This window comes from Sardina pilchardus, chromosome 8 (assembly GCF_963854185.1).
Source record: "Sardina pilchardus chromosome 8, fSarPil1.1, whole genome shotgun sequence".
In the NCBI taxonomy this organism is placed as follows: Eukaryota; Metazoa; Chordata; class Actinopteri; order Clupeiformes; family Clupeidae; genus Sardina; species Sardina pilchardus.
In genome coordinates, this window is record NC_085001.1 from 14,345,179 (window position 1) to 14,371,819 (window position 26,641).

The 26,641-nt window shown below is 41.5% G+C and overlaps 1 protein-coding gene across 1 annotated transcript; it reads left to right on the plus strand.

Moving 5' to 3' along the window:
* The first annotated feature begins 1,117 nt into the window (after positions 1 to 1,117).
* On the plus strand, positions 1,118 to 21,933 carry LOC134089440 (uncharacterized). The gene is made up of 18 exons (XM_062543882.1): positions 1,118 to 1,768; positions 2,188 to 2,274; positions 2,429 to 2,662; positions 2,803 to 2,962; positions 3,266 to 3,325; positions 10,913 to 11,457; positions 11,699 to 11,794; positions 12,657 to 12,890; positions 13,337 to 13,487; positions 13,606 to 13,668; positions 14,218 to 14,722; positions 15,640 to 15,664; positions 15,765 to 16,361; positions 16,869 to 16,964; positions 17,171 to 17,404; positions 17,651 to 17,810; positions 18,139 to 18,198; positions 19,978 to 21,933. The coding sequence occupies exons 1-18, from the start codon at positions 1,178 to 1,180 to the stop codon at positions 20,496 to 20,498; spliced, it is 4,419 nt and encodes a 1,472-aa protein (XP_062399866.1). The 5' UTR covers positions 1,118 to 1,177; the 3' UTR covers positions 20,499 to 21,933.
* The last annotated feature ends 4,708 nt before the right edge of the window (positions 21,934 to 26,641 follow it).

Here is a 26,641-nt window from a genome sequence, read left to right on the forward strand (position 1 = left end):
ACGTTTCATATTTGCATGAAAACATTTCCAGAAACTATTTTCTAAATTAGCATACTTACATAAAATCATTGGCGAACCAAAATAGTGATTTTGTATCATATGAGTTGCATGCGTAACGGAAATTGCTGTAGGGTACAGTGGCGGCGACTAGCGTCGCGAGTCGAAACATTGCTAAGGTGCAGCTAAGAGAGGTCTGAGAGTGCTCCAGACCACTCTTACCAACGAACGACGTGCGAAAGACATTCGTAGCAAAGAAGGTTTCGGGAAATGCGTGAGGTACTTAAGGTAGAGCTTAAGATAGAGGTTACGAACTACGTAGCGTTAAGAAGGCTTCGGGAAACCGGCCCCTGGTCCCTAAAGAGCACCAAAATGGGTGTAGCCCAATTAACTCATTGGCCCCACCTGTAGACAATTGCTCAGTTAATAGCCAGCTACATGTGCAAAAAGCATTCAATTAAAACAGAGAAGATGACAGCATCTTCACAGACACACAGAGAAAATAACTGATAGGGGTCAGATTAAAAGTGTTTAGCCTACTACAAGCTGATCTATTCTTGTATTGAAACATACAACGCCTGCTTAACCTTAATTCAGGTTTAACTGCTTCACTACATTATTAATGTCATATAATCAATCTTGCACTGTTGCACATTTCTTTTTATTGCTTTATTGCTCTCTTTATTTCTCTTATTTCTCTATTTAATCTACATTATTTATGTATAGTAATATATTATTTAGCGTTGTGCATGTACATTTGAAAACATTCAGATGTATTTATTTTGTAGGCTGTTGAGTGGAATGTGCATATTTTGTGATTCCCCCTTAGAACACAGACACATCAGGAACTATATTGTCATTAGGTCTGTTCTAATTCTTATTCAGTTTAAATTTCTTGTATGAACCCTAGCCCTAACCCAGACTTCACTAATTAGCAGACTCTGGTCACTTCATCTGAACCAAAAAAAATGTACAGCCTACAATTTAACAAAGCACACTTTATTGGGAATATGGGTTTTGTTATGGCCTTATGCGCCCCCTGCAGGCCCTGTCGACTCATTAGCGCACTTGTACCCAACCAGGAAGTTGTGCATGGAATTCAGGAGAAATGAAACTGAAACTGAAGTGTTTTATTAGGTCCAGAGCTCTGTGAATTGTCCCGTTCAGCAGCACAGAGGGAATGGCAGAGATCATGACAAGCAACCAGGACCTTTTCACATGCCCAGTTTGTTTGGACATTCTCAGGGATCCAGTAACTATTCCCTGTGGACACAATTACTGCATGGACTGCATTAAGGGTTGCTTGGATCAGGAAGATCATAAGGGAGTCTACAGCTGCCCCCAGTGCAGACACACGTTCACTCCAAGACCTGTTCTATACAAAAATAATGTTTTTGCTGAGCTTGTGGAGCAGTTCAGGAAGACCAGAATTCAAGCTGCTGTTCCTGCTCCTGTTGTATGTGCTGGTCCCGGGGAGGTGGAGTGTGACGTCTGTGCTGGGAGAAAACTCAAAGCTGTGAAGTCGTGTCTGGACTGTCTGCTGTCTTACTGTGAAACCCATTACAAAGTTCACAACGATGTAAATCCTGGACGAAAACACAAGGTGGTTGATGCCACAGGTCAGCTGCAGGAGAGGATCTGCACCCAACATGAGAAGCCTCTTGAGATATTCTGTCGCACGGACCAGAGTTGTGTTTGTTTGTTCTGTCTGGTTGATGACCACAAAGGCCATGACACTGTGTCAGCCTCTACTGGGAAAATGGAGAAACAGGTAGGACATGTGTTCTTTCAGTTATAGATGGGACTTGTGTGGTAAGATGACAGACCATCATCACAGGGTTAAAAACTAGGATAACAGAGATTCCCACTTTATGGACCATAGCCTATCTATTATTGGGATATACTGTGCATAAGGGGCATTGCAGTATGGGTAATTTTTTATCAACTCTTCATGACCATGATTACAGTAAAATGCTGCATTTAAGGCATTATTTTTCCTTTTGCATTGTTTTTTGCTTCAAAGCCAAGTTTATTGACTTTCAGCTGTAGGCTCTTCAGCAACATTGTAAATCAACTTTTAGTGGCTACTACGGCTTTTACAGCTTGTTAGCCTACTTCAGGAATGTTAAAAAAATCATTTTAATAACATAACCGTACAGTATGGATTGTGATGCATTTTTTTCAATATAGGACGAAACCCACAGAAATATCCGTAAGAGAATCCAGGAGAGAGAGAAGAAACTGCAGAAGCTGAGGACGGCTGTGGAGACTATCAGGGTGAGTACTGACCAGTAATGGGCCAGTCAGGGTTCTCAGCTGGAAAGAAATGTATAATGCTGAGCCACTATCCAGCTGCTCTGAGTCACGCTGTGAGAACTGAGTGAGTTAGCCACATTAGATGGCCCCCTTCTTTTTGTGTGTCTCCTAACAGAGTTCTGCACAGACAGCAGTAGAGGACACTGGGAGGATCTTTTCTGAGATGATCTGCTCCATTGAGAGAAGGCGCTCTGAACTGAAAGAGCTGATCAGAGTTCAGGAGAGGGCTGAGGTGATTCGGGCTGAAGGAGTCCTGAAGCAACTGGAGCAGGAGATTTTTGAGCTGAAGAGGAGAGAAGCTGAGCTGGAGAAGCTTTCTCACACACAGGACCACATCCATTACCTCAAGGTAACTGTTGTTCTTTTTGTGCACAATTTTCTCCAGATCAATTGGATATCCTAAATTAATTTAACTTGTCTTATCCTCCCCCTCTCTTCTCTCTCTCTCTCTCTCTTTCTCTCTCTCTCTCTCTCTGTCTTGTTTCTTAGACTTATCAATCGGTCGGTGACCTACCTGAGTCTAAAGACTTATCCATCATTGATGTCAGCTCAAGCCTGTTTTTTAACAATGTGAGGAAATCTGTCTCCACGCTAAAGGGACAGCTGGAGGATTTCTGCAAGAAGGAATTCATAAAGATCTCCACAGCTGGTTGGTCATATTTCTGAAATATAATGACTCACAACTTTTTCTTTTATTTGTGCTAGTCAGCTGAATTTAAGGAGCTTGATATTTTCAAACATCACATAAAATGAAATTCTGAGACTCTTCAGGTGTCTCCATGCTATCTTGCTTACTGTGGGAGAAGGGATGTGTCTTTGACATTCAGTTTAGGAACTTAATGTCACAAAACCTTGATTTTTTTCAATATAAAAACAGGAGATAAGGCTGGTGCAATGTTGACATTTCCTTAACCCAGGGTTGTTTATAATATAATTCTTTTTATTACAATAGTGACTGAAGTCCGAGTTATTTTCCCTTCTGAACCAACAACCAGAGAGGAATTCCTGCAATGTGAGTTTGACACATGTACACACATTTGACACACATTTGACAGACAGACAGACAGACACTGGCCGCGTTTCCCAAATGCGATCTTTCTTAAGGACTTAAGAAGGCTCCAAAGAAGGAATCGCTAAGAAGGAGCGCTAAGATACGGGTGTTTCCCAGAAGCGTTCTTACTGTAACTAGCCTACCTTCTTAGGAGAACCTTAAGATCAAGCCAAAGAGGCTTCTTAAGAAGCTCTTAACGAGAGCTGTTCACCACGGTGGTGCTGAAACTGAATCAATCGAGGCCAGGCAAATCGATCACCCACCCCTTTATCAGCGCACTTAAGTCAAACACGGTGCCCCGTGTTCCCCCTACTAGTGCAATTAGGCTACGCATGTATCGTGTGTGTGTGTGTGTGTGTGTGTGTGTGTGTGTGTGTGTGTGTGTGTGTGTGTGTGTGTGTGTGTGTGTGTGTGTGTGTGTGTGTGTGTGTGTGTGTGTGTGTGTGTGTGTGTGTGCCCGGGTGGCTAATCGGGAGATTCGGGAGCATTCCCGGTGGGCCGTTAACGTTTTGGGCCGGTGTGAATATCGTGAGCTTAAATATATTGTTTTTCCTAAGATAATTTGCTGCGCCATTGCGGCACTTCTGCAGCCTGGGCTGTGCGGTCGCGGCTTCTTACACCTACAGTATAGTCTGCCAAAAAACTCAAACTAACTGATCAAACAGGGTGATTATCGATATAGCCTATACCTATTTTTTATTAGCTCAGGCCATTCATACATTAACTCATGCAAGACGCATCCCATCTCTCTTATAGATAGTTTGGTAGTAGGCATGTGATGGGTTTCATCAGGTCCCTTTCCACAGGTGAATAAAATCAAGCACCTTGATTATCAATGCAGACTGCATGGTGCTTGATTACTACACCTGTGGAAAGGTACCTGATGAAACCCATGAATAGGCGAGAAGATGTAACCCTCCAGCCCATGTGGCCTGCGAGTGGGATGCACGTATGCATTAATGTAGGCTAAACCGGACTTTGGCAACGCCTAGAGTAGCAGGTGAAGCCTCATTAGGTTCAGCTGAGTTCAATTACATCTGTTTCCTTGATATCTGTGAAATGCCACAGGGTTGTTGATGTTTTTTGTATAGTAAACTCATGCAGATATGTTGAAAACTTAAACGTGTAATTCAATATTATTTTTTTAAGTCTATGTTTCTTGCGCCAGTGGTCCACAACCACGAGTACATTGCAACATTGAAAATTGTTTTATTGTTTAAAAAAGTGGAGGATATACATTTCCCTGACGCAGCTTGATCACTAAAGCCTAGAAATCTACACGCCCCTAGCGGCAGGCTATGCTCACTGAGCATTTGATGGCTAAGAAGGCTGTTAAAGGAATACGCCACCCAAAAATGAAATTAAGCCAGTCTCGGTCACCCCCAGAGTTAGAACAGTGAAAGAAAAACGGCTAAAATCCATCCGGGCATTGTCCTGCTTTGGGAGCAGCGTTTTTAGCTTTAGCTTAGCACAGTTGCTGTGGAGTTCAGTGTGTTGATGGCCTTCAGAGAAAAAGCTGTCTCTAGATCTGAAGGTACGTTCCTTGGCAGACCTGTAGCACCTGCCAGATTTGACCTCATCAGCCAATACACCTCCTCTCTCCGTGCCCCCGAAACAAAATGTTTATTGGCTGAAATGGCATATGTAATGGTTAGCAGTAGTATAGGAAAATACTGGGTGGGTATATGCATGTGTGTTGGTCTGAGTGCCTTGAGTATGTACAGTATTTCACTCTGTTTGTTACAGGTCAAAAGTCTGATTTATTTTTTTACCAATAAATACAATGTTAGAACACATTGACCATACACATACAGTAGGCCTAAATGAAGGACCCCCGTCATGAATTAATTCTTGTTCAGTTATACACCGATCCACCATCAGATAAACACATACACTGACTCTCAAACACATGCATACATACAGTACAGTGCTCTACATAACTGAATACACCCATGCTAAAGTTGACTTCAAAAGGAAATACAAAATCATCTTTTGGAAATTGATCTTAATGTCTTATTAAAAAGAAAATGAGGACAAATCCAACCCTTAAGGACACCAATTTCCTTGTGAATGAGTAATGTACAGTATCGTAAATAAAATGTTCTTCCTTAAAATACAGGTGGTGGAAAGGAGTTCAAGGAGTACACCCCTATGTTAAATTCCCATAGAGGCAAGCCGATTTTTATTTTTAAAGGCCAGTTATTTCATGGATCCAGGATCCTATGCATCCTGATCCCAAAGGATCCTTGGCCTTTGGGATTAAAATAGCTCCACTTCATACTCTTCACTATACCTAGAGATTGGACTGGTGTTTTTTTTTCAGTTAGCCTAGTAGCTGGTGTCATGCTCATTGAGCTCAATGCAAATTATTTATTTATTTATTTTTCCAAATTAAGGCATTATGATCAATTTCCAAAAGAATATTTTTTTTATTCAGCTTTTAAGTCAAATTTAACCTAACCTTGACTACAAACTCGTTTAACATTTGCTTGCTGGGTCATCCAGTGACATTTTAACTTTGTCCTGTCTTGTCCTCTTCTCCATCAGATTCCTGTCACTTCACACTGGATCCAAACACAGCAAACAGAAGGCTCCCTCTGTCTGAGGGGAACAGGAGCGTTAAAGGGAGTTTTAATGAGGTCCAGTATCCTGATCATCCAGAGAGATTTGATGGGTGGTCTCAGGTGCTGTGTAGAGAGGGTGTGTCTGGATGCTGCTACTGGGAGGTTGAGTGGAGTGGGGAAGTTAGTGTTGCAATCTCACATTATAGCATTGACAGGAAAGGACGTCATAATAACTCTAGGTTTGGATTTAATGATCAGTCCTGGAGTCTGAGACTCTCATGGCCCAACTCCTCTTTCTGGCACAATAATATAGAGACTAAACTCCCTCTGCACAGCTCCAGAATAGGAGTGTATGTGGACCACAGGGCAGGAATTCTGGCCTTCTACAGCATCTCTGACACAATGACCCTCCTGCACAGAATCCAGACCACATTTACTCAACCTCTATACCCAGGGTTTGGGATAGCTATTGGATCAATTAAGCTTTTGTGACTCACATGTATTATGTTGTTAGCACATACAGTTACCTCCATAAGTATTGGAACACATGCTAAAGTTGACTACAAAGAGGAATATAAAATCATCTTTTGGAAATTGATCTTAATGCCTTAAATAAAACAAATTGTGATTTGCACCTCCATGGTAAAACATTTAAATACAATGTAATATTGCTTTAATCACCCCTATTTTCAGATGAGATGTTATGGACTGCACCAAATTGAGTGTGTATTATTAACCTGACATTCTCTGGGAGTATGCCACGTTTTGTGGAATTTCATCCATGGGGGGCCATACAATAAAAGGTATTTATTTGTACATTTAGTGACTGGTCACCCAACGGCCTGCAGATGGGGCTATTTAGCGAATGGTTGCTAGTTAGGAATGATAATGTCACACTCTCTCACACACACACACACACACACACATACACACAAATGCACACACACATCAACAGATTCACACGTGCAGATAAACACTCATCCACAGATTCCACACATGCACACACTCGTTCATACACATGAGTTGCAAGAGTAGGAGATATATGCATATCAATTGCACAAAAAGGAGATGCACTGACAAGCGTCATCTATTTTTGTGGAGAGAATGTGCAGAACTGAGCGGCGGTCATATTGATCATTAGGAATCTGTTGAGTTGATTCTTATAAGGTATCTCAAGATAGATTAATAAAGAAAATGTATTTTCATATGAACCCACATAAACATGCATTCAACCTTCTCCATTCGTGAAGCACATGTTCTGAACGCACCGTCTGAAATCTCTCCAAAGACATACAACAAAAAAATGCTGTGGCAAATTGCTATCAACAGTGTGCGGTCAAGTCTTTCAATAATCCAACTAAAGACCAAAGATATAATACAAAGCAGAAGAGGAAAAAACAGCTGTCATCGACCACACACATCATGAACAAATTGATACAAAATAAAGATGCAAATGTAGGGCTAGTACAGACACAGACAAAGAAGAACTTGAGAAACAGAGATGTGTATTCTCCTTTGAGAAACTGAGGTCTATGTGAATGCTCCTTTAAATTCAATACAAGCCTTTGGGAATGTACAGGAGAAGACTACAGAGTGAAATAAATATTTTGAAATTTGTTTCTTTGTTAAGGAAAGTGTGAGTTATACTCTGGGCATAAACGCAGGTCTGTCAGACGCTGTGCTGCAGATGCAGGCTTATCAGACTCTGCATCTGGTTGCCGGGCGTCTGGAGAATTTAGACCTGAAGGTCAACATGATGGGCTGGATGCAGTGGAGCAGCTGAAAGACCATAATTCATTTTCAGAATGAGAAGCTTCTGGAGATGTTCTGTGGCTGCCACCAGCAGTGTCTCTACTATCTGAGATGGAACAACACACGGCCCGTCCAGGTAGCCACAACGACTACAGAGGTGACAGGTAAAAGTCAGAACACTCCTTGGCTGCACCAAGTGGTGTGTGTCCACATTTCATTATTGTTTCATTATCAGTAAAGGATGTGTATGCCTAAATCTTACACAACTAGATATACCGCAAAGCGCTACAAAATATGACTGCCGCTCAGTCCTGCACATTCTCACCGCAAAAATAAATCACGCTTGTCAATTTGTTTCCATCTCCTACTCCATTCCCTACTCTTGTCATTTTTGTATGTAAATTGTTGTGTTCCTGTGTGCACTTGCTTTTGTGTATGTGTGCTTCTCTCTGTGCGAGTTTTCGCTTTTGAGTGTGGGGGGTGTAGATGTGTGTGTGTGTGTGTGTATGTTTATGCATGTGTGAGTGCGTATGTGTGAGTGTGTGCATACCTGTGTGTGTGGGTAAAGGTGTGAAAAGGATCTCCTTCCTGCGACAACAAACTTGTGCACTGCTATACCAGGCTCTCCAGGCCATTGGCTTCATGTCAGAGAGATATACTTGTAAAAAAGTGTGGCATCAAAATTACTTTGAAGCTGTTATTTTAAGGTAACAGAATTACATCATGTTCATGTCAGTGAGACTGGCTCAAGTGTACTGTAATATGCCCATTATCAGCAACCATTCATCCAATGCATGCATGCTAGATAAAACAGTAGGCCTATTAAAAGCATGGCTAGCAGAGTTTATGGCTAGTAACGTATGCATGAACTCATGGTCGAATGGAAAACATTAACAGACTTTCTATCAAAACATGCAAAATGCAGTATGATCGTTGAAGTTCATAGAAAATAATATAACACATGGGATACATCAACTTCATCATCAGTTTACTGTTTGAAAACGTATAGGGTGGAGTGCTTGGAAAGCACACAACTTCTCTGATCATCAGGTAGGAAAGCAACACACAGCAGATGTGCAGTATACAGTACACCATGACCAAGAGTGGCTCCCATTCACAATTGTTAAACAAGACTGTTTTATTTTAGCGCAAATCATAATACACTACACTTTTAACTTTGTTACACACATACATTACACAACATAAACATGTTATCAAATTCAACTTAATGCAGAACTATATGCACGCACACCTTTTGTGTGTGTTGAAGAGAGAATGCTCACACAGCTATTATAGAATAGGTTACTTTGCTTTGTTTTACTGTCTCAGCTCAAGGCCATCATGCTGGCAATGGTACATTTTTTCGTAAAGAACCGAAACAGAAAGGATACAGGGATGCAGCATATCTAGATGAGGAGTTATTATCCTTATCCTCCAGTGTATATCCTTAGCAATAAGTAGATACAGCATACTGTACCATTGAAGTACAAAAAGAGTGTTACTTTCATTTTGATACCAAGATTATGCTTCTACACAAAGGGGTTCATATGTAGAAAGCATTTAATTGTCAGTATGTAATTAACCAAAGTGGGTAGTTTCCAGAGGGTATTTTACAAAATGAACCTTGGCAAATAAAGATCTAAAGTACTGTTCTGTTGCTAGGGCTCAGTTATGTTTCAAAGTCATATCAAGTTAGAGATGCTTGTTATCCGGCAAAAAGAAAAAACACAGCCTCTGTAACTCTGTGCCAGTACATTACACAGTTCCTCTGATTGTTTCTCAAGATACTAAAGTGTCTCAGCTTTCCAACGAGTTCAAGCATTTGATTATAAGCCAAACTAAGTGGGAACAGTGTCCCCCTAAGCAGGCGCTGTGCAATTTCAGGCAAAAACTTGACAAAACCCTTTTTAAAGGGCTGTATGAAGTTGTCCAACTTGACAGGTTGTTAGGCGTGAAGGTTGTTGTAAAGATGTTGCATGTGAATGTTGTTAATAATGCAGGCTGCTTTTTAGCTGAAGCACAAACTTTAAATTGGAAAAGGGACAAATATTAAAGGGATATTCCGCCATTTTTGGAAATACGCTCATTTTCCACCTCCCCTCGAGCAAAACAATCGATATTTACCTTGTTCCCGTTCATCCAGCCATTCTGTGAGTTTGGCGATACAACTTTTAGCTTCAGCCTAGCATAGATCATTGAATCGGATTAGACCATTAGCTTCTCACCTGCTAGCTTCATGTTTAAAAGTGACTAAGATTTCTGGTAATTTTCCCATTTAAAACGTGTCTCCTCTCAAGTTAGAAAGTGCAATAAGACCAACTGAAAATGAAACCTGGCGTTTTTCTAGGCTGATTTGACATGGAACTACACTCTCATCTGGCGTAATAATCAAGGCAACTTGCAAACGTACCATAGGCGCAGTGATATCGTACACAGCATCTGAAAATAGTCCCCATAGACAACAAGCAGTAGTAGTGCCATTAGTTTGTAAGTTGCCTTGATTATTACGCCAGATGAGAGTGTAGTTCCATGTCAAATCAGCCTAGAAAAACGCCAGGTTTCATTTTCAGTTGGTCTTATTGCACTTTCTAACTTGAGAGGAGACACGTTTTAAATGGAAAAATTACCAGAAATCTTAGTCACTTTTAAACATGAAGCTAGCAGGCGAGAAGCTAATGGTCTAATCCGATTCAATGATCTATGCTAGGCTGAAGCTAAAAGTTGTATCGCCAAACTCACAGAATGGCTGGATGAACGGGAACAAGGTAAATATCGATTGTTTTGCTCGAGGGGAGGTGGAAAATGAGCGTATTTCCAAAAATGGCGGAATATCCCTTTAACAATGCTTGGAATGCTTGGACCCTGTCCCCAACCCAGAGTTCATCCACTACCAGACTGTTGATCATGTTATCTGAACCATGAATCCTTTTGACATGATGACAAAAAAGATGAGCCTCTTACACATAACAGCTTTAGCAAATCCACTTCAGTGGGAAAATGGGTTTGCTATGGTCTCATGCGCCCCCTGCAGGCCTTGTTAAGTCATTTGGCACACTGTACAGAATGAGGAAGTTGTGCATAGAATTCTTTTACTGTCAATGCATAATTCAGGAGAAATGAAATTGAAAGTGAAGTGCTTCGTGAAGTCCAGAACTTTCTGAATTGTCTTTCAGCAGAGTAGTGGGAATGGCAGAGGTCATGACACGCAACCAGGACCTTTTCACATGTCCAGTTTGTTTAGACATTCTCAGGGATCCAGTGACTATTCCCTGTGGACACAATTACTGCATGGGCTGCATTAAGGACTGCTGGGATCAAGAGGATCAGAAGGGAGTCTACAGCTGCCCCCAGTGCAGACACACGTTCACTACAAGACCTGTTCTATACAAAAATAATGTTTTTGCTGAGCTTGTGGAGCAGTTCAGGAAGACCAGAATTCAAGCTGTTGTTCCTGCTCCTGTTGAATGTGCTGGTCCCGGGGAAGTGGAGTGTGATCTCTGTACAGGGAGAAAACTCAAAGCTGTGAAGTCGTGTCTGGACTGTCTGTTGTCTTATTGTGAAACTCACTACAAAGTTCACAACGATGTACATCCTGGACGAAAACACAAGATGGTTGATGCAACAGGTCAGCTACTGGAGAGGATCTGCATCCAACATGAGAAGCCTCTGGAGATATTCTGTCGTACGGACCAAACTTGTGTTTGTTTTCTCTGCATGGTGGATGATCACAAAGGCCATGACACTGTGTCAGCCTCTGCAGGGAGAAAGGAGAAACAGGTAAGGACAAGAGTTGTGATATAACATGGGCTTTATGGTGTACAACTTGATTGAAGCAGGCTATAACTCATCCAGACAGCAAGTTAGAGAGCGAATAACAGCAGCATTAAACCACTCTAGTAGAAATCAGATGGTCTCATCACTAACATTAAAGATCAACATCTTAGTTATGTGTTTGTGAGCTCACCCTAACAGGCCTAGTAATTCTATGGTGTGGATGTGATGCATTTGTTCAACACAGACATACCTAGAAGAGACCCAGAGGACATTTCAGCAGAGAATCCTGGAGAGAGAGAAGAAGCTACAGGAGCTGAGGAAGGCTGTAGAGACTCTCAAGGTGAGTACGCACCACATCAGCTGTCTGCTGGAGGAGCCATTTCAGCCCTCTATGGCTCCTCCAGTTAGCCAGAAGAGAACTTCCAATTTCAATTTAATTTCACTTATAGAGCGCCAAAACATTACACATGTCTCATGGCGCTTTACAGAGTGTTAAACATTCAAAGAGAGCCCAGGGGCAAGGAAAAACTCCCTAGAATTGGAGATACATATAGGAAGAAACCAGATCCACGACTCAAGGGCCCAACCCATCTGCCTGGGGTCAGTTACAGTAAAGTCATTTGTAGTTTGAAAGTTACAATGACAATGAAAGTTCAAATAGTCCAGTGTAGGGAATAAATTGTCCATTAGTAATCCATTAGTTATTTCAGAAAGTGATGGGTTGCTAGGATGCGTGGGCCAAGGATTCGGGCAGGGAACCACAGCAGGCGATGGTAGGGCAGTCATAGGGATGGTGATGGCAATGGCGATGGTAGGGCAGTCAGAGGGATGTGACTTCAGGTTTGATGAGGGACAGGCACAGAGATGGTTGATGGCTGGTAATGGTTAGGTGAGGTATAGGGGAAAGCGAAGAGAAATAAAGTGTGTTGGTATTACTGTAAGTCATGATGGTTGGTATTAATAAGTATATCAATGGTGATATAAATGATTATACTATAGAGGGTTTACAAAACGCTTTTACACACGTCTTTTGTGGGGACAGGTGCGTCGGAATAGGTTACCCAGTTAAACCCGAAAAGAGAATCCCGCATATCGTCCACCACGCATACCACTTCCCAGTTCCTCTGAGCCACACTTTAAATGTTGTGAAAGAGCTGAATGAGTGGACCGCTTTATATGCCCCGTATGTCTTCGTCTATCAGAGCTCTGCACAGACGGCAGTGGAGGACCGTGAGAGGATCTTTACCGAGATGATACTTACCATTGAGAGAAGACGCTCTGAGGTGAAAGAGCTGATCAGAGTTCAGGAGAAGGCTGAGGTGAGTCGGGCTGAAGGCCTCCTGAAGCAGCTGGAGCAGGAGATTGCTGAGCTGAAGAGGAGAGATGCTGAGCTGGAACAGCTTTCGCACACAGAGGATCACATCCATTTCCTCAAGGTAACTTTTGATAGGTTATGAGGGCATAGGATGTGCTGATGAGATTAACTTACCTACTGTAGCACTTTAGTGGACTGCATGCTGTAAAGAATGTTTCTGGAAGACTAAAACAAGTTTGTTTAATTGTTAGATTTATTTGTCAAGTCTGAAAATGATCATGTTGAATGTTATTTTCATATTTTTACAGTGTTGTACCATGACAAACAGTGATATACTGTAGATAGTCTATCACCCATCCCAATATCTAACTGGTCTCGTGTATAATAATGATTAACACATGTTGTTAAAAATAAGATCAAATATTCCATATCAACTATCAACAGTATTTACCGGTCCTGAAATACAGATCCCTAATTTAACGTTGCATGAACTGAATGCTTAATTGAGAACATGCCCTCCTTTCTCTCTCTCTCTCTCTGTCACATGTTTCTGTATTTACTTTCCAGTCAGTGAGCAACCGACCAGAGATTACAAACGTATCCAGTATCTATGTTAACCAAGGACTCTCTTTTGAGACTGTCGAGAAATCTGTCTCCTCACTAAAGGGGCAGTTGGAGGATTTCTGCAAAGAGGAAGTCATGAAGATATCTGCCGCAGGTTGGCCACCTCTCTGAGACACACTATAATTGTACTGATTTCACCAAAGGTTAGGATACAGTGTTGACATTTACACTACTTACAAGTAAATGTTGTTTGTGATTTTTTTCTATTACAGTAATGACTAAAGTCCATGGTCTTTTGTCATCGGAACCTACAACCAGAGAGGAATTCCTAAGATGTGAGTTTCACCGTCTCATTTCATGCAGCACTACTGTAGATCAAAAGTCAGTTGGAAAAAAAACAAAAAAAAAAACATGTTTAAACAGTTCAGGGTTGACAATAGTCATTCTTGCCGCATAAGGTGTTTGGCCTTAGTTTTGTTTATCCCACCTTGTTAAGTCCAATCAGCCTATACAGATGAGTCATTCTGTGTCAAATCAGACAACATCCAGGAAGATGGCTGCTGCACTGTCTCAGACTTTGCTCCAAGTTTGTCTACCCAATATTTAGGTCCCAAAACTAATTGTACAATATTATTGTTAAATTCCAATGTTTTCATACATAATACATACGTTTGGAAATTTGAGTATGGAAAAAGTATGGTCTTTCTTTCACAAACATTTGACCAAACAGAAAAAAAACAACACAGATCACACATACAGTACAGTAAGTAAAGTACCTTCCACATGAACTCACTTTAATGCAAATATATGCAGGGTCAGACAAAAACAATCCTTTCTCTCAGCGAGATGTTAAATTAAAAAAAAAATCTTGTGTTGTCCATCAGACTCCTGTCATTTCACACTGGATGCAAACACATCACACAGAACGCTCCGTCTGTCTGAGGGGAACAGGAGGATGGAGAGGAGCTTTGAGCTCCAGTCAGCTCCTGATCATCCAGAGAGATTTGATGGTTGGTGGCAGGTGCTGTGTAAAGAGGGTGTGTCAGGACGCTACTGGGAGGTTGAGTGGAGTGGGGATGAGGTTGGTATAGCAGTCTCGTATAAAAATATCAGCAGGAAAGGACGGGGTGAGAACAGGTTTGGATGTAATGATAAGTCCTGGATTCTGGAACTGTCCCGCTCCAAGTCTTCTTTCTGGCACAATAATAAAGACACTAATCTCCCTCTAGTGGCCACCTCCAGAATAGGAGTGTATGTGGATTACAGGGCAGGAACGTTGGCCTTCTACATCTCTGACACAATGATCCTCCTGCACAAGGTCCAAACCACATTCACTGACACACTCTATCCTGGGCTTTGGCTCGATAAAAGCTCATCAGTGCAACTGTTGTGAGTATTCTCAGTTGAGAATTGCTCTGGTATTAGCCAGGCTAGCTCCCTGCTGCAGTAATGAGTGTTGCAGCTTTGGGAAGCGAATATAGGAAAGGAGTAAGGAAGGAAGGGAAGGAAGTATTCAACTCTCCCACGGACTTTCTTGTACAAAAAGTGTTGAGCATGTATCTCTTACCCCATTTATGAAGACCAAGAAAAAAAATGATGAAAATATTAAAAATAATTAGAATAAATGACCTATGACCTAAATACAATCAGCTGTAAATGTAAATTCAACCTCTGATTGACCTGCCTGCTTTTGCAGAAATAAAAATATATGTTTGCCAGTGTTTCCTACTGTGTCTCGGCAGTTTGACAGATTTTCAGCATCTGTAGAAGCAACAGATTACAACCCCAAAAGCCTCTTTGTAAACAATTCTAGACAACATCTATTCAAATACAGTGAACTTTTTGTGATAGCTATTGATCTTAAGTAAAATCTGAAACTGAAAATTGTATCTGAAAAAATAAACACAACTTTTTACTTGAAGAAAGAAGTGCAACAAGGGACACCCAGAGAAAATAACTGATGGGGAGCATAAAAAAATAACGGACTGATGGATCTCCTTATATGTTGGGTGTTGGGCACTGTGTTAGAAAGTAATTTTGTCTGTGAACACACCTGAAGAAAACACATTCTTGATCTCTGCTCCCCATCACCCACTTCTATTGTATCGTTCACATTACATTAATACACAGGATTATGTTAAAATCCCTTGTGCCAAAATCCAAGGCAAACACACATTAAGAAGCCCCTGTCCAAAGGTTCTTCAGGAAACCATTCCAGAACACAGATCCTCAACACTACCAAACACCAGAGGTGGAAAGTCCACTTCAGTGGGAATATGTGTTATGGTCTCTTGCGCCCCCTACAGGCCCTGTCAACTCATTAGCGCACTCGTACACAACCAGGAAGTCACACAGAAATCAGGAGAAATGAAACTGAAAGGGCAGTGCTTTGTGAAGTCCAGAGCTTTGAGAATTGTTTTCTGCGGCATAGAGGGAAATGGCAGAGTCCATGACAAGTAACCAGGACCTTTTTATGTGTCCGATTTGCTTGGACATTCTCAGGGATCCAGTGACTATTCCCTGTGGACACAATTACTGCATGGACTGCATTAAGGGTTGCTTGGATCAGGAAGATCAGAAGGGAGTCTACAGCTGCCCCCAGTGCAGACACACGTTCACTCAGAGACCTGTTCTATACAAAAATAATGTTTTTGCTGAGCTTGTGGAGCAGCTCAGGAAGACCAGAATCCAAGCTGTTGCTTCTGCTCCTGTTGAATGTGCTGGTCCTGGGGAGGTGGAGTGTGATCTCTGTGCTGGGAGAAAACTCAAAGCTGTGAAGTCGTGTCTGGACTGTCTGTTGTCTTATTGTGAAACTCACTACAAAGTTCACAACGATGTAAATCCTGGACGAAAACACAAGGTGGTCGACGCCACAGGTCAGCTACTGGAGAGGATCTGCACCCAACATGAGAAGCCTCTGGAGATATTCTGTCGTACAGATCAAACTTGTGTCTGTTTTCTCTGCATGGTGGATGATCACAAAGGCCATGACACTGTGTCAGCCTCTGCAGGGAGAAAGGAGAAACAGGTATGGATGTTAACAATTATGGCTAACTGGAATTAAGCAGGTTACAGACCAACCGTCTTAGCGCAGAGGTTCTCAACGTTTTTGGGACTAAGCACACCAAAGGTCAAACCAAAACACCAAGGCACTACTATATGATTTAGGCTACAGTGATTTTAAAGTATCTCACACACATTATTATAGCCCATAAGAGGGGTGTTCATATGACCATATGTTTTTCCTGTGTTCATGATCTGAGACAACGGTGGAAGGTACAGTATCCTATAGTGTTGACTGACATGTTTTAATTAATAAGCTGTCATTTATGCATTAAAATAAGTCTATGTAAAACCTGATGGTCACAGCCTGTAATGATAGTCTTCTCAGCAATGGACTCATCATTAACATTAAAGACATGTGTCCGTGAGCTCACCCTGATAAAAAAGAAATTGTGCTTGAGGAATTGTCTAACAGGCCTAGCACTTAATTCTATGTTAACAGCAGTATGCATGTTGCATTTGTTCAACACAGACACACTTGGGAGAGACCCAGAGCAAAGTTCAGCAGAGAATCCAGGAGAGAGAGAACGAGTTGCAGGAACTGAGGAAGGCTGTGGAGACTCTCAAGGTGAGTACTGACCAGAAGGGACAAATAGCTGGCTGCTGGACAAGCCATTAAGGCCCCAGTTATGGACTATAGCTCTAGTTAACTAGAGAGGATAACTTCCCAGTTCCTCTAAACCACACTGCAAGCAAGAAAGCTTGAAGGAAGAGCTAAGTGAATGGGCTCGACTGCTTTATATAGACCCCGTGTGTTTGTGTGTCTTCTATCAGAGTTCTGCACAGACAGCAGTAGGGGACAGTGAGACGATCTTTTCTGAGATGATCTGCTCCATTGAGAGAAGTCGGTCTGAAGTGAAAGAGCTGATCAGAGCTCAGGAGAAGGCAGAGGTGAGTCGGGCTGAAGGACTCCTGAAGCAACTGGAGCAGGAGATTGCTGAGCTGAAGAGGAGAGATGCTGAGCTGGAGCAGCTTTCACACTCAGAGGACCACATCCATTTCCTCAAGGTGATGAATTGCTTGTGCACAACTTAGTTTCTCCAGATCCAGACATACAGTATATCATATATCCTATATCTAGTCATAGACATAAAATGTAACTTCTCTTGCTCTCTTCCTCTTTCTCTCTGTAATGTTTCTTCATGTGGACTTATAAATCAGTTAGTGACCTACCCGAGTCAAGACTTATCCAGCATGGACGTCAACCAAAGCCTCTCTTCTGAAACTGTTAATGAATCTCTCCTCTATATTTAGACTTTCCAGTCGGTGAGCAACTCACCTGAGAGTAAAGCTGCATCCAGCATCTATGTTAACCAAGGCCTTTCTTTTGAGGCCGTCAACAAATCTGTCTCCACACTGAAGGGGCAGCTGGAGGATTTCTACAGGGAGGAATTCATGAAGATGTCTTCAGCGGGTTGGTCATACTTCTGACATATTGTATACAATGACTCACAACTATACAGTATGTTTGATTTGTGTCAATACGCTGAATTTAAGGAACTTGTGTTTCTGAAGGCTTGTATTTTCAAATATCACAATATGAATTTAGGCTCAGGGACTCTTAAGGTGTTTCCATGCTTTCACTTGCTCACTGTGGGAGAACTGATGACACTAATAACGTAACAAGAAAACCTTGTCAAAATGTCATATAAAAACAGGAGGTGAGGCTGATGCAATGTTGACATTTCAAACAGTTATTTAAGCCACTGCTGTTGATAATATGATTCCTTGTATTACAATAGTGGCTGAAGTCCAGGTTATTTTGCCTTCTGAGCCAACAACCAGAGAAGAGTTCCTACAATGTGAGTTTGACACACACACACACACACACACACATTTTATACACCGCACAGAAACAGACACAGCACAGTACATGGAGAAACAGTCATGATAGGAATGGATGACAGCTCCTGATGGTCTCCTTGGAGTGTACAGTGAGAGACAGTGTGAGATATGAAGTTAAACTGTGACTGTGGAGTGTTAATAAAAAGCATTCTGAATGCAGAGACTCAAAATTATCAGCAGAGCAAATGCAGAAAAGCTTCCCCTGTAGATTAAGCCCAGTTCAGTCATTCTGACTCTAGCAGGGTTTAGTAGGCTGGGTGAGCCTGACCTGCCGGCGAATTTGGATTTGGCCCGGCAGCTCAGGAAACCTGCACATCTATCTCCTCTGTTCCCTGCCAGAACCTTTAGCTCAAATCACAAACTAGCTTATCTAAAAGATATACCGGATCGTTGGTCTGATGGTTGAAGGATTATCCAAGCGTACGGAGTCATGATTTGAACGATGCCAATAAAGCTCGACAGTCAAGCCCCTCCTCCGAGAGAGCACGCCTCTCGTGCAGTAGAAATAAAGCGCAGACTCCCCATACAAATGTTCAATCTTAGAAGATTGACTTAAGTATGGTGATAGCCAGACTAAGGATTTAGCTGTTAGCAGGTCAGGTCAGGCCATATGGAAGGGATGTGTATGTGTTATAGAAAAGGCAGGGAACATTTGTACTGTTGTATGGGTGTAAAAAGTCCTTGAGTGTGCAAGGTGAGTGCAAACATACAATTTGACCGCACACAGAATAGACACACAAATCACACATATGTGAAGGACCTTCCACATGCATTCATCCTAGTGTAAATATATGAAGAGTTCAGATGCAAGGTTCAGGTGCCTCTAAATGTCACCTTGGTCAAAAATGAGATAACGATGGTGAGTGAATGCTCTCCACTCATAGTATATGTTAATCAAATAATTTAGCTTTAAATACCACTTCCCTCCTGGTCTGAAAGATCGATTTGTAGGAAACAACCTATAGGAGCCTGATGAAAGACAATTGAAAACAAAAGTTTAAAGGGTTTTGCATCTGCCTTCTTCATATGCAGAAATAGAAAGCATACACACACATACGATCTCAATTTGATATTCACTCATTCTGTCACTCAACAAAAAGGTACATTTTGAAACTCTTGTGTTGTCCCTTATCCCATCACACTCCTGTAACTTCACACCAACAGAACAGATACAGGCTCGATTCTCCGTATTTAGCCCAGCCTGGTTATTCTAACCAAGTTTTTGCTACAGCAGATCAGGCAGTCTGAAGTTTATATGGAAAGGACACACTTGTTCAGTTAGAGTTCATTGAAGGCACTGTCCATGATATGTGTTGTCATTCAAGACTATAAGCCAATCAAATAAAACCCCTCTTCTCTGTGATCCTGAATCAATGTGTTAATGTGTGGTGAAATGAATGTACAGTATGTGGTTTATAGCAAAGATCTCGGGCATGTTTCCAGGTGTAGGCAAAAGGTACAAAGACCTTGAGTTGGCCTATGCATGGGCATAGCAATCAGGTGAAATGTAAAGGTCTCCCTTTATGTCCCTACAATTTGACCACACATACATGTTACAATACACAGATCATACACACAGATCATACAGTATGTAAAGAACCTCTCACATCTACTCATTCTTGTGCAAATATGCAAAATCAGATGAAAACACACACACAATCTCAGTCTAACTTTCAGTCATTTCGTCACTCGTTATGATGATTAATTAACTCTTGTGTTGTCCTCTATTCCATCAGACTCCTGTCACTTCACACTGGATCCAAACACAGCAAATGAATACCTCCATCTGTCTGAGGGTAACAGGAAGGTGGAGAAGGGGAGTATGTCACAGTCATATCCTCATCATCCAGAGAGATTTGATCAATTTTATGAGGTGCTGTGTAGAGAGTGTGTGTCTGCACGCTGCTACTGGGAGGTTGAATTGAGTGGGGATTGGGTCAATATAGCAGTCTCATATAAAAGCATCAGCAGGAAAGGACGGGGTAATGACTGTGGGTTTGGATGGAATGACCAGTCCTGGAGGCTGGAGCTCACCAACTCCAGCCCCAGCTCATTCTGGCACAATAATGAAGAGACTGAACTCCCTCTAGTGCGCAGCTCCAGAATTGGAGTGTATGTGAATCACAGGGCAGGGACTCTGGCTTTCTACAGTGTGTCTGACACAGTGACCCTCCTGCACAGAGTCCAGACCACATTTACTCAGACACTGTACCCTGGGTTTTGGCTAAATAATAGCTCGTCAGTGAAGCTGCTGTGAGTATTCTCCGTTGAGAATTGGTCTTGTATTATTCAGGCCATGCAGGTCCCTTCTGCTGCAGTTGGAGGCATTAGTGTTTCAGCTTTGGAAGGAAGGACGAGTAGTGTACAGCATAAAAGTTTATATAAATGATATATGTAAAGTATCAGAGGTATTGAAATTAGTACTTTTTGCAGATGACACAAATATTTTTTGCTCAGGAAATGATTTAAAGAAATTACAAGATGATATTACGAAAGAAATGAGTAAATTAAAGATATGGTTTGATTATAATAAACTGTCCTTAAATTTGTCTAAGACCAAATTTATATTATTTGGAAATTGTAAAAAGGATACATGGGTACATATTTCAATTGATGGGGTGGATATTGAAAGAGTTTCTGAAATAAAATTCCTTGGAGTCACCATCGACGATCAAATTAGTTGGAAACCACATATTAAACATCTGCAAAATAAGTTATCAAGGAGTATTGCAGTACTAAATAAAGCAAAACCACTTCTGGATTATAACTCACTCCACATCCTTTACTGTTCATTAATTTTACCTTATTTAACTTACTGTGTAGAAGTCTGGGGAAACACTTATAAAAGCTCACTGTGCTCATTAATTGTTCTACAAAAAAGAGCAGTACGCATTATTCACAAAGTTGGATATCTGGACCACACTCATACACTATTTCTACAGTCAAACATTTTGAAATTCACTGATATAATAGTATACCAAACAGTACAGATAATGCAGAGAGCAAAAAGTAATGAGCTCCCAGGGAATATTCAGAAAGTATTCATTATTCAAGAGGGGTATTATGATTTAAGGGGAGAATCTAATTTTAAAAGGTTCAGTAATAGAACAACTTTGAGAGGTTTCAGTATATCAATTTGTGGGGTAAGGTTATGGAATGGTTTAAATGTGGATTTAAAGAAATGTCCAAACATGAAACAGTTTAAAAAAAGATTTAAAAAGTCAATTTTCAAGCAGTACTTGCTTGACTAGTACTTGAGAGCAGTACTAGGGGTGTTACTGTGGTGGTGCCTTCGATTCGGATGGGATCCACATTGTGGTGTGGGTAGTGTGGTGCACATTTGTGTCCGTATGATTAGAGATATCAATGGGGGTGGGATTTAATAAGTTTATACTTCTTCCCACTCCCTTTCAAATGTAAAAAAAATAGATTCTTTATTTTGTGTTGTTTTCTGTTTTCATATGTGCTGTACATTTGAAATAAAATAAAAAATCAAATCAAATCAAAGTCAAAGTTCAAACATTGGCTCTCGAATAGTTTCAGAATGTAATTTTCACACAACTCTCTTTAATAAAAATGGGGTGTTACTCTGTGTGCCCACTCAATTTCTTGAAAAAAGTTTTGAATTTGTACATCTTATTTTACTTTAATCATAAAGACCAAGAAAATAGATAAAATGAAAACATATTTTGAAAAAAACTTTGTTATCAGCTGTGAATGTAAAATACATGTGCTTGCTGTAGTGTGTCTTCTCTGTTTGGCAGATTGTCATCCTGTGTGGAAACAAGAGAATATTACTTTATATTATGAAGATCTACAACAAAACACAAATGCACATTGACCTATTTAATCTGATCAGTTATTATTCCTGTCCCCTCTTATTCTTCCTGATTCATGTTGCACTGAAAATAATGAGCAAACAATTGTGTTAATCCTGAACAAAAAAACACAATTGTTTGCTTTTTTTTATATTTCAATGAGTGGTGGTGAGGTGACAGGAAAACAGATGAGCACTGAGATGACCTACACAATACACCAGAGTAGTATGTCATAACACAGCAGAATCAATGTAGTCCTCCTACTGTAATAGACCACTCAGTGATCTGGTGACAAGCAAAACCTGAAATGTCAAACATTGTTTTAGATCCCATTCCATTGTGTTTTGCCCTTCTCAATTTAAAGGATAAACATACCTCTGATTGTGCTTAAATCTTTGATTGCACAAGTATTTACTGATTTTTTTTATAGAGGCTCCCAGTCACCCAAGCAATATTTCAAGTAAACCAAAAGACTCCTGTAACTTCACACTGGATCCAAACCCAGGACAGGAGGATGGAGAGGAGCTTTGAGCTCCAGTCAGCTCCTGATCATCCAGAGAGATTTGATGGTTGGTGGCAGGTGCTGTGTAAAGAGGGTGTGTCAGGACGCTGCTACTGCGAGGTTGAGTGGAGTGGGGATGAGGTTGGTATAGCAGTCTCGTATAAAAATATCAGCAGGAAAGGACGGGGTGAGAACAGGTTTGGATGTAATGATAAGTCCTGGATTCTGGAACTCTGCTGCTCCAAGTCCTCTTTCTGGCACAATACAGTAATAAAGACACTAATCTCCCTCTAGTGGCCACCTTCAGAATTGGAGTGTACATGTATGCGAAATATATCTGAAAACGTATCTGAAAAAAAAAAAAACACATAACTTTACTTGTAAGTGCAACAAGGGACACCAACAGAAAATAACTGATAGGGAGCAGAATGAACGGACTGATGGATCTCCTTATGTTGGGTGTTGGGCACTGTGTTGGAAAGTAATTAAGTTTGTCTGTGAACACATCTGAAGAAAACACATTCTTGATCTCTGCTCCCCATCACCCACTTCTATTGTAACGTTCACATTTCCTGAAATCATTTCTTCAGGAAACCATTCCAGGACACAGATCCTCAACAATACCAAACACCAGAGGAGGAAAAGTCCAGCTTCAGAAAGTAAAAGTCCTATCACATACAGTACATATCTGTGCCAACCATTCACTTAAACCAGCTGATTCTAATTTGTTCAACTCTTCAACCTGGTAGATCAGCTATGGACCAAATGCATGGAATACTGTTAAGCCAGCGTTTTATTTCTGGTGAAGGTGTGTTATAGCCACCACTATTGTTACTGTAATGAGTGTCTTCATGACACTTTGTTCACCTGTGTTAAGTGCACTGGTAGACCCAATACATGGTTCAACTTTTACCTTCTAAAGCTGGACTTCTCCACCTCTAAACACACTCTGATCCAATAGTCACTGCAATGTGTAGTGCAGTATGAGAGAGATGGAGGGGAAGAATGGCCATTCCCTGTGTACACAACTACTCAGCATCAGCAGCACTGGGACCAGGACGAGCAGAGAGGCTGCTACAGCTGCCCACAGTGCAGACGGACGTCCCCACAGAGACCCGTGCTCAACAAGAACCCCCTGATCGCTCAGCTTGTGGACAGGGTGAGGACCAGACTGACAGCAGCTCCATCCGCCCGCCGCTACTTTCATCCTGGACAGGTAAGGCGTGAGTTTTGCTCTGGGGACAAACGCAGGTCTGTCAGACGCTGTGCTGCAGATGCAGGCTCATCAGACTCTGCATCTGGTTGCTGAGCGTCTGGAGAAGTTAGACCTGAAGGTCAACATGATGGGCTGGATGCAGTGGAGCAGCTGAGAGACAACATCAGCTCTCACAGAAAGAAGCTTCTGGAGATGTACTGTCACCCCCAGCAGCTGTGTCTCTGCTATCTGAGTCTGACACTCAAACACACAGACCTCCTGTTAGCCACAACAACTGGTGAGGTGACAGGCAAACAGGTCAGCAGAGATTATCAAAACAACACACCGTAGCATATGTCATAACAGCCTATTGCTACACCAGAGACCACTGAAAACACTCAGACTCCAGCCAGTGATCCGCTGGTGCCACCTTAAAGGGATAGTTCGGGTTTTAAGACACGAAGTTATATGGGTTCCCTGTCAGCAACGTTGTGCATCAGCACTGACTTACCCCCCCGACAGCGTCCTGTGAGCCGAGATCCAGCCGGTTTTTGATCGTTTTTGATGCCGGACTATTTTCTTCAGCAGGTTTCTGGGGTCACGAAAGTAAAGTGTTTTTCTTCTCAAAACCATATGCGTTCAACAGAGTGATATATTTGCACCACAAAAACGTTGTCCAGCTGTCAGTAGCGCGCAGTGATAGGAATCGCGAAAAATAAGTAAGTGATAACGAGGTTTGAATTTTTCCTGGACAACGTTTTTGTGGTGCAAATATATCACTCTTTTGAACGCATATGGTTTTGAGAAGAAAAACACTTTACTTTCGTGACCCCAGAAACTTGCCGGACTACTTTCTTCAGCATCAAAAACCGGCTGGATCTCGGCTCACAGGACGCTGTTGCGGGGTAAGTCAGTGCTGATGCACAACGTTGCTGACGGGGAACCCATATAACTTCGTGTCTTAAAACCCGAACTATCCCTTTAAAATGTCAACAATTTTTGAGATGCTTTTAGATTAAATTGCGTTTTGCCCTTTCTTTTCTATTCAGAGGACATTTGTGATTTTTGAGAAAATGGGTGTGATAGATATTTTGTTATGATGTGATATTCAATGTAGCTCTTTACCAGTTAAACTTTCTGCTTTCCAGCAGGTCCTGCTTTACTGGGAGTTAATGTATAAACATAACACCCAATACAACACCATACAACACACTGGTGTGTAGCCCATTTCGTGGATGATTGTGGAAGTATTACATAGCATAGGAGTACTGTAAGAAATTTCAACTTAATTGCTCAGAGTTACAATAATATATTTTGAGCCATATCAGTCACTTTGAAAACCCCTGGTGAATGACTATCTAAAGTATTGCAATGAGGCAATGCCATCAGTTATTAGAAATCTAGAAAGATTGAGATACCTGGAAAGCAATTAGATTTGGTCTTTGCCATGGGTGTTAATATTTTTATTTGGAAAATTCTTTATTCTTATGTTAAAACTTTACAACTGTCCCATGTAGAGTTTCTCTGTTATCTGTCTTTTTTTTGTTCTGTTACCCTTTGTCTGTTATTTCCTTTCTTTTATTAATCTACAATACATGTAAGCTACTTGCTTTCGTTTGGCTTTGCGGATGTGATTTTGTGTGGTTACAGTTCCATGTTTGTTTGTCAATGATTTTCAATACTTAAAAAGACACCTGATTCTGATTATATCTCTTGTTTGAAACCTTATCCTAAACCTCATCCTATGACTATCTCTGTTCAAGTTTGATGCTGGTCAGACAGCTACTTTATTAAGAGAGAGAGCAGGTAGAGGTAGAACAGCATTCTGGGTAGAACTGGTAATACACAAAACATAACAGGAGGTGGCAGAATATCTAATATTACAACATGCCCCTTTTTAAGTGGTGCCTTAGCACTGCCAATATGTCAACAACGCAAAGTCTAAGCATACAACAAAAAAAATGAATGTTCCACCTTCAATGAAGTTACATAGGAATAACTAAAAGTCCACAGCTAAGGTGAGTGCAAGTGCAAAACAAGTAACACTTGGATTGTCAAAAGCATTTTCTTTTCTTTCTTTCTTTTTTTTTTTTTTTTTTTTTTTTTTTTAAAGACATGACAAACATGACAAACATACATTTGTAAGACAGAGGTCCCAGGACATGTCTTACTGTAGGCTAGATCCTCAGCACCTGCCTTTGTACGTAGAGTACACAAAGTTGGGGTCTTTAGTGGATTTGGTCACCCGACCAGATCGCCTCAGTGCTGGTGATGGTTTTTCTGGAGGCACTGGTTTCGAGGGGACCGGGATGTTGACTGGACAGTCGACAGGTGTTGCTGCATGTGGAGTGGACTCGTTGGCAACCGGATTGGTCACCTCACCGTCGGTGGAGACAGGTGGAGCGTCGTCGCCGCTGTCGGGGAAGTTGAGCTCCATGTGATGGGGTGCCACTGATGGTGGGTTGAATGGATATCGAACCTTGATGTCGCGTTGGTTGCGCCGGAGTCGACTGCCTGTTTGTGTGATGATCCAGTAGGAGTCTGGATGCATGTCAGCGATGTCTATGTAACCCGCTTTCCACTCTGATGAGCAGTCCTCGGTGTACCAGATAGGCTGCTGTGGCGCGTAGCGTATCTGAGGGGTACGCTGCGGTTTGAGGTGGGCTGATCTCTTGTCTGTGAGACTGAGCTTCTGTTCCTCAGTGAGGTGAGTGGAGTTCAGTGGCTGGCCAAGCCGAGTGTTAATGCGTCTGTTGAGGAATAGCTCCGCAGGTGATGGTAGGTCTGAACTGATTGGGGTGTCAAGATAGGCCAGGATGGCTAGTGTGATTTCAGTGTCATTCTTACACTTTTTGAGGATGTTACGCACTGTTCGGATTGCACGT

Bases quoted from the DNA above. Each gene is read 5' to 3' on its own strand.
- LOC134089440 (XM_062543882.1), top strand. From the start codon at position 1,178: ATGGCAGAGATCATGACAAGCAACCAGGACCTTTTCACATGCCCAGTT. The intron at 13,669-14,217 runs GTGAGTTTCACC...GTTGTCCATCAG, and splicing joins CAGAGAGGAATTCCTAAGAT to ACTCCTGTCATTTCACACTG. The intron at 17,811-18,138 runs GTTGGTCATACT...GTATTACAATAG, and splicing joins CATGAAGATGTCTTCAGCGG to TGGCTGAAGTCCAGGTTATT.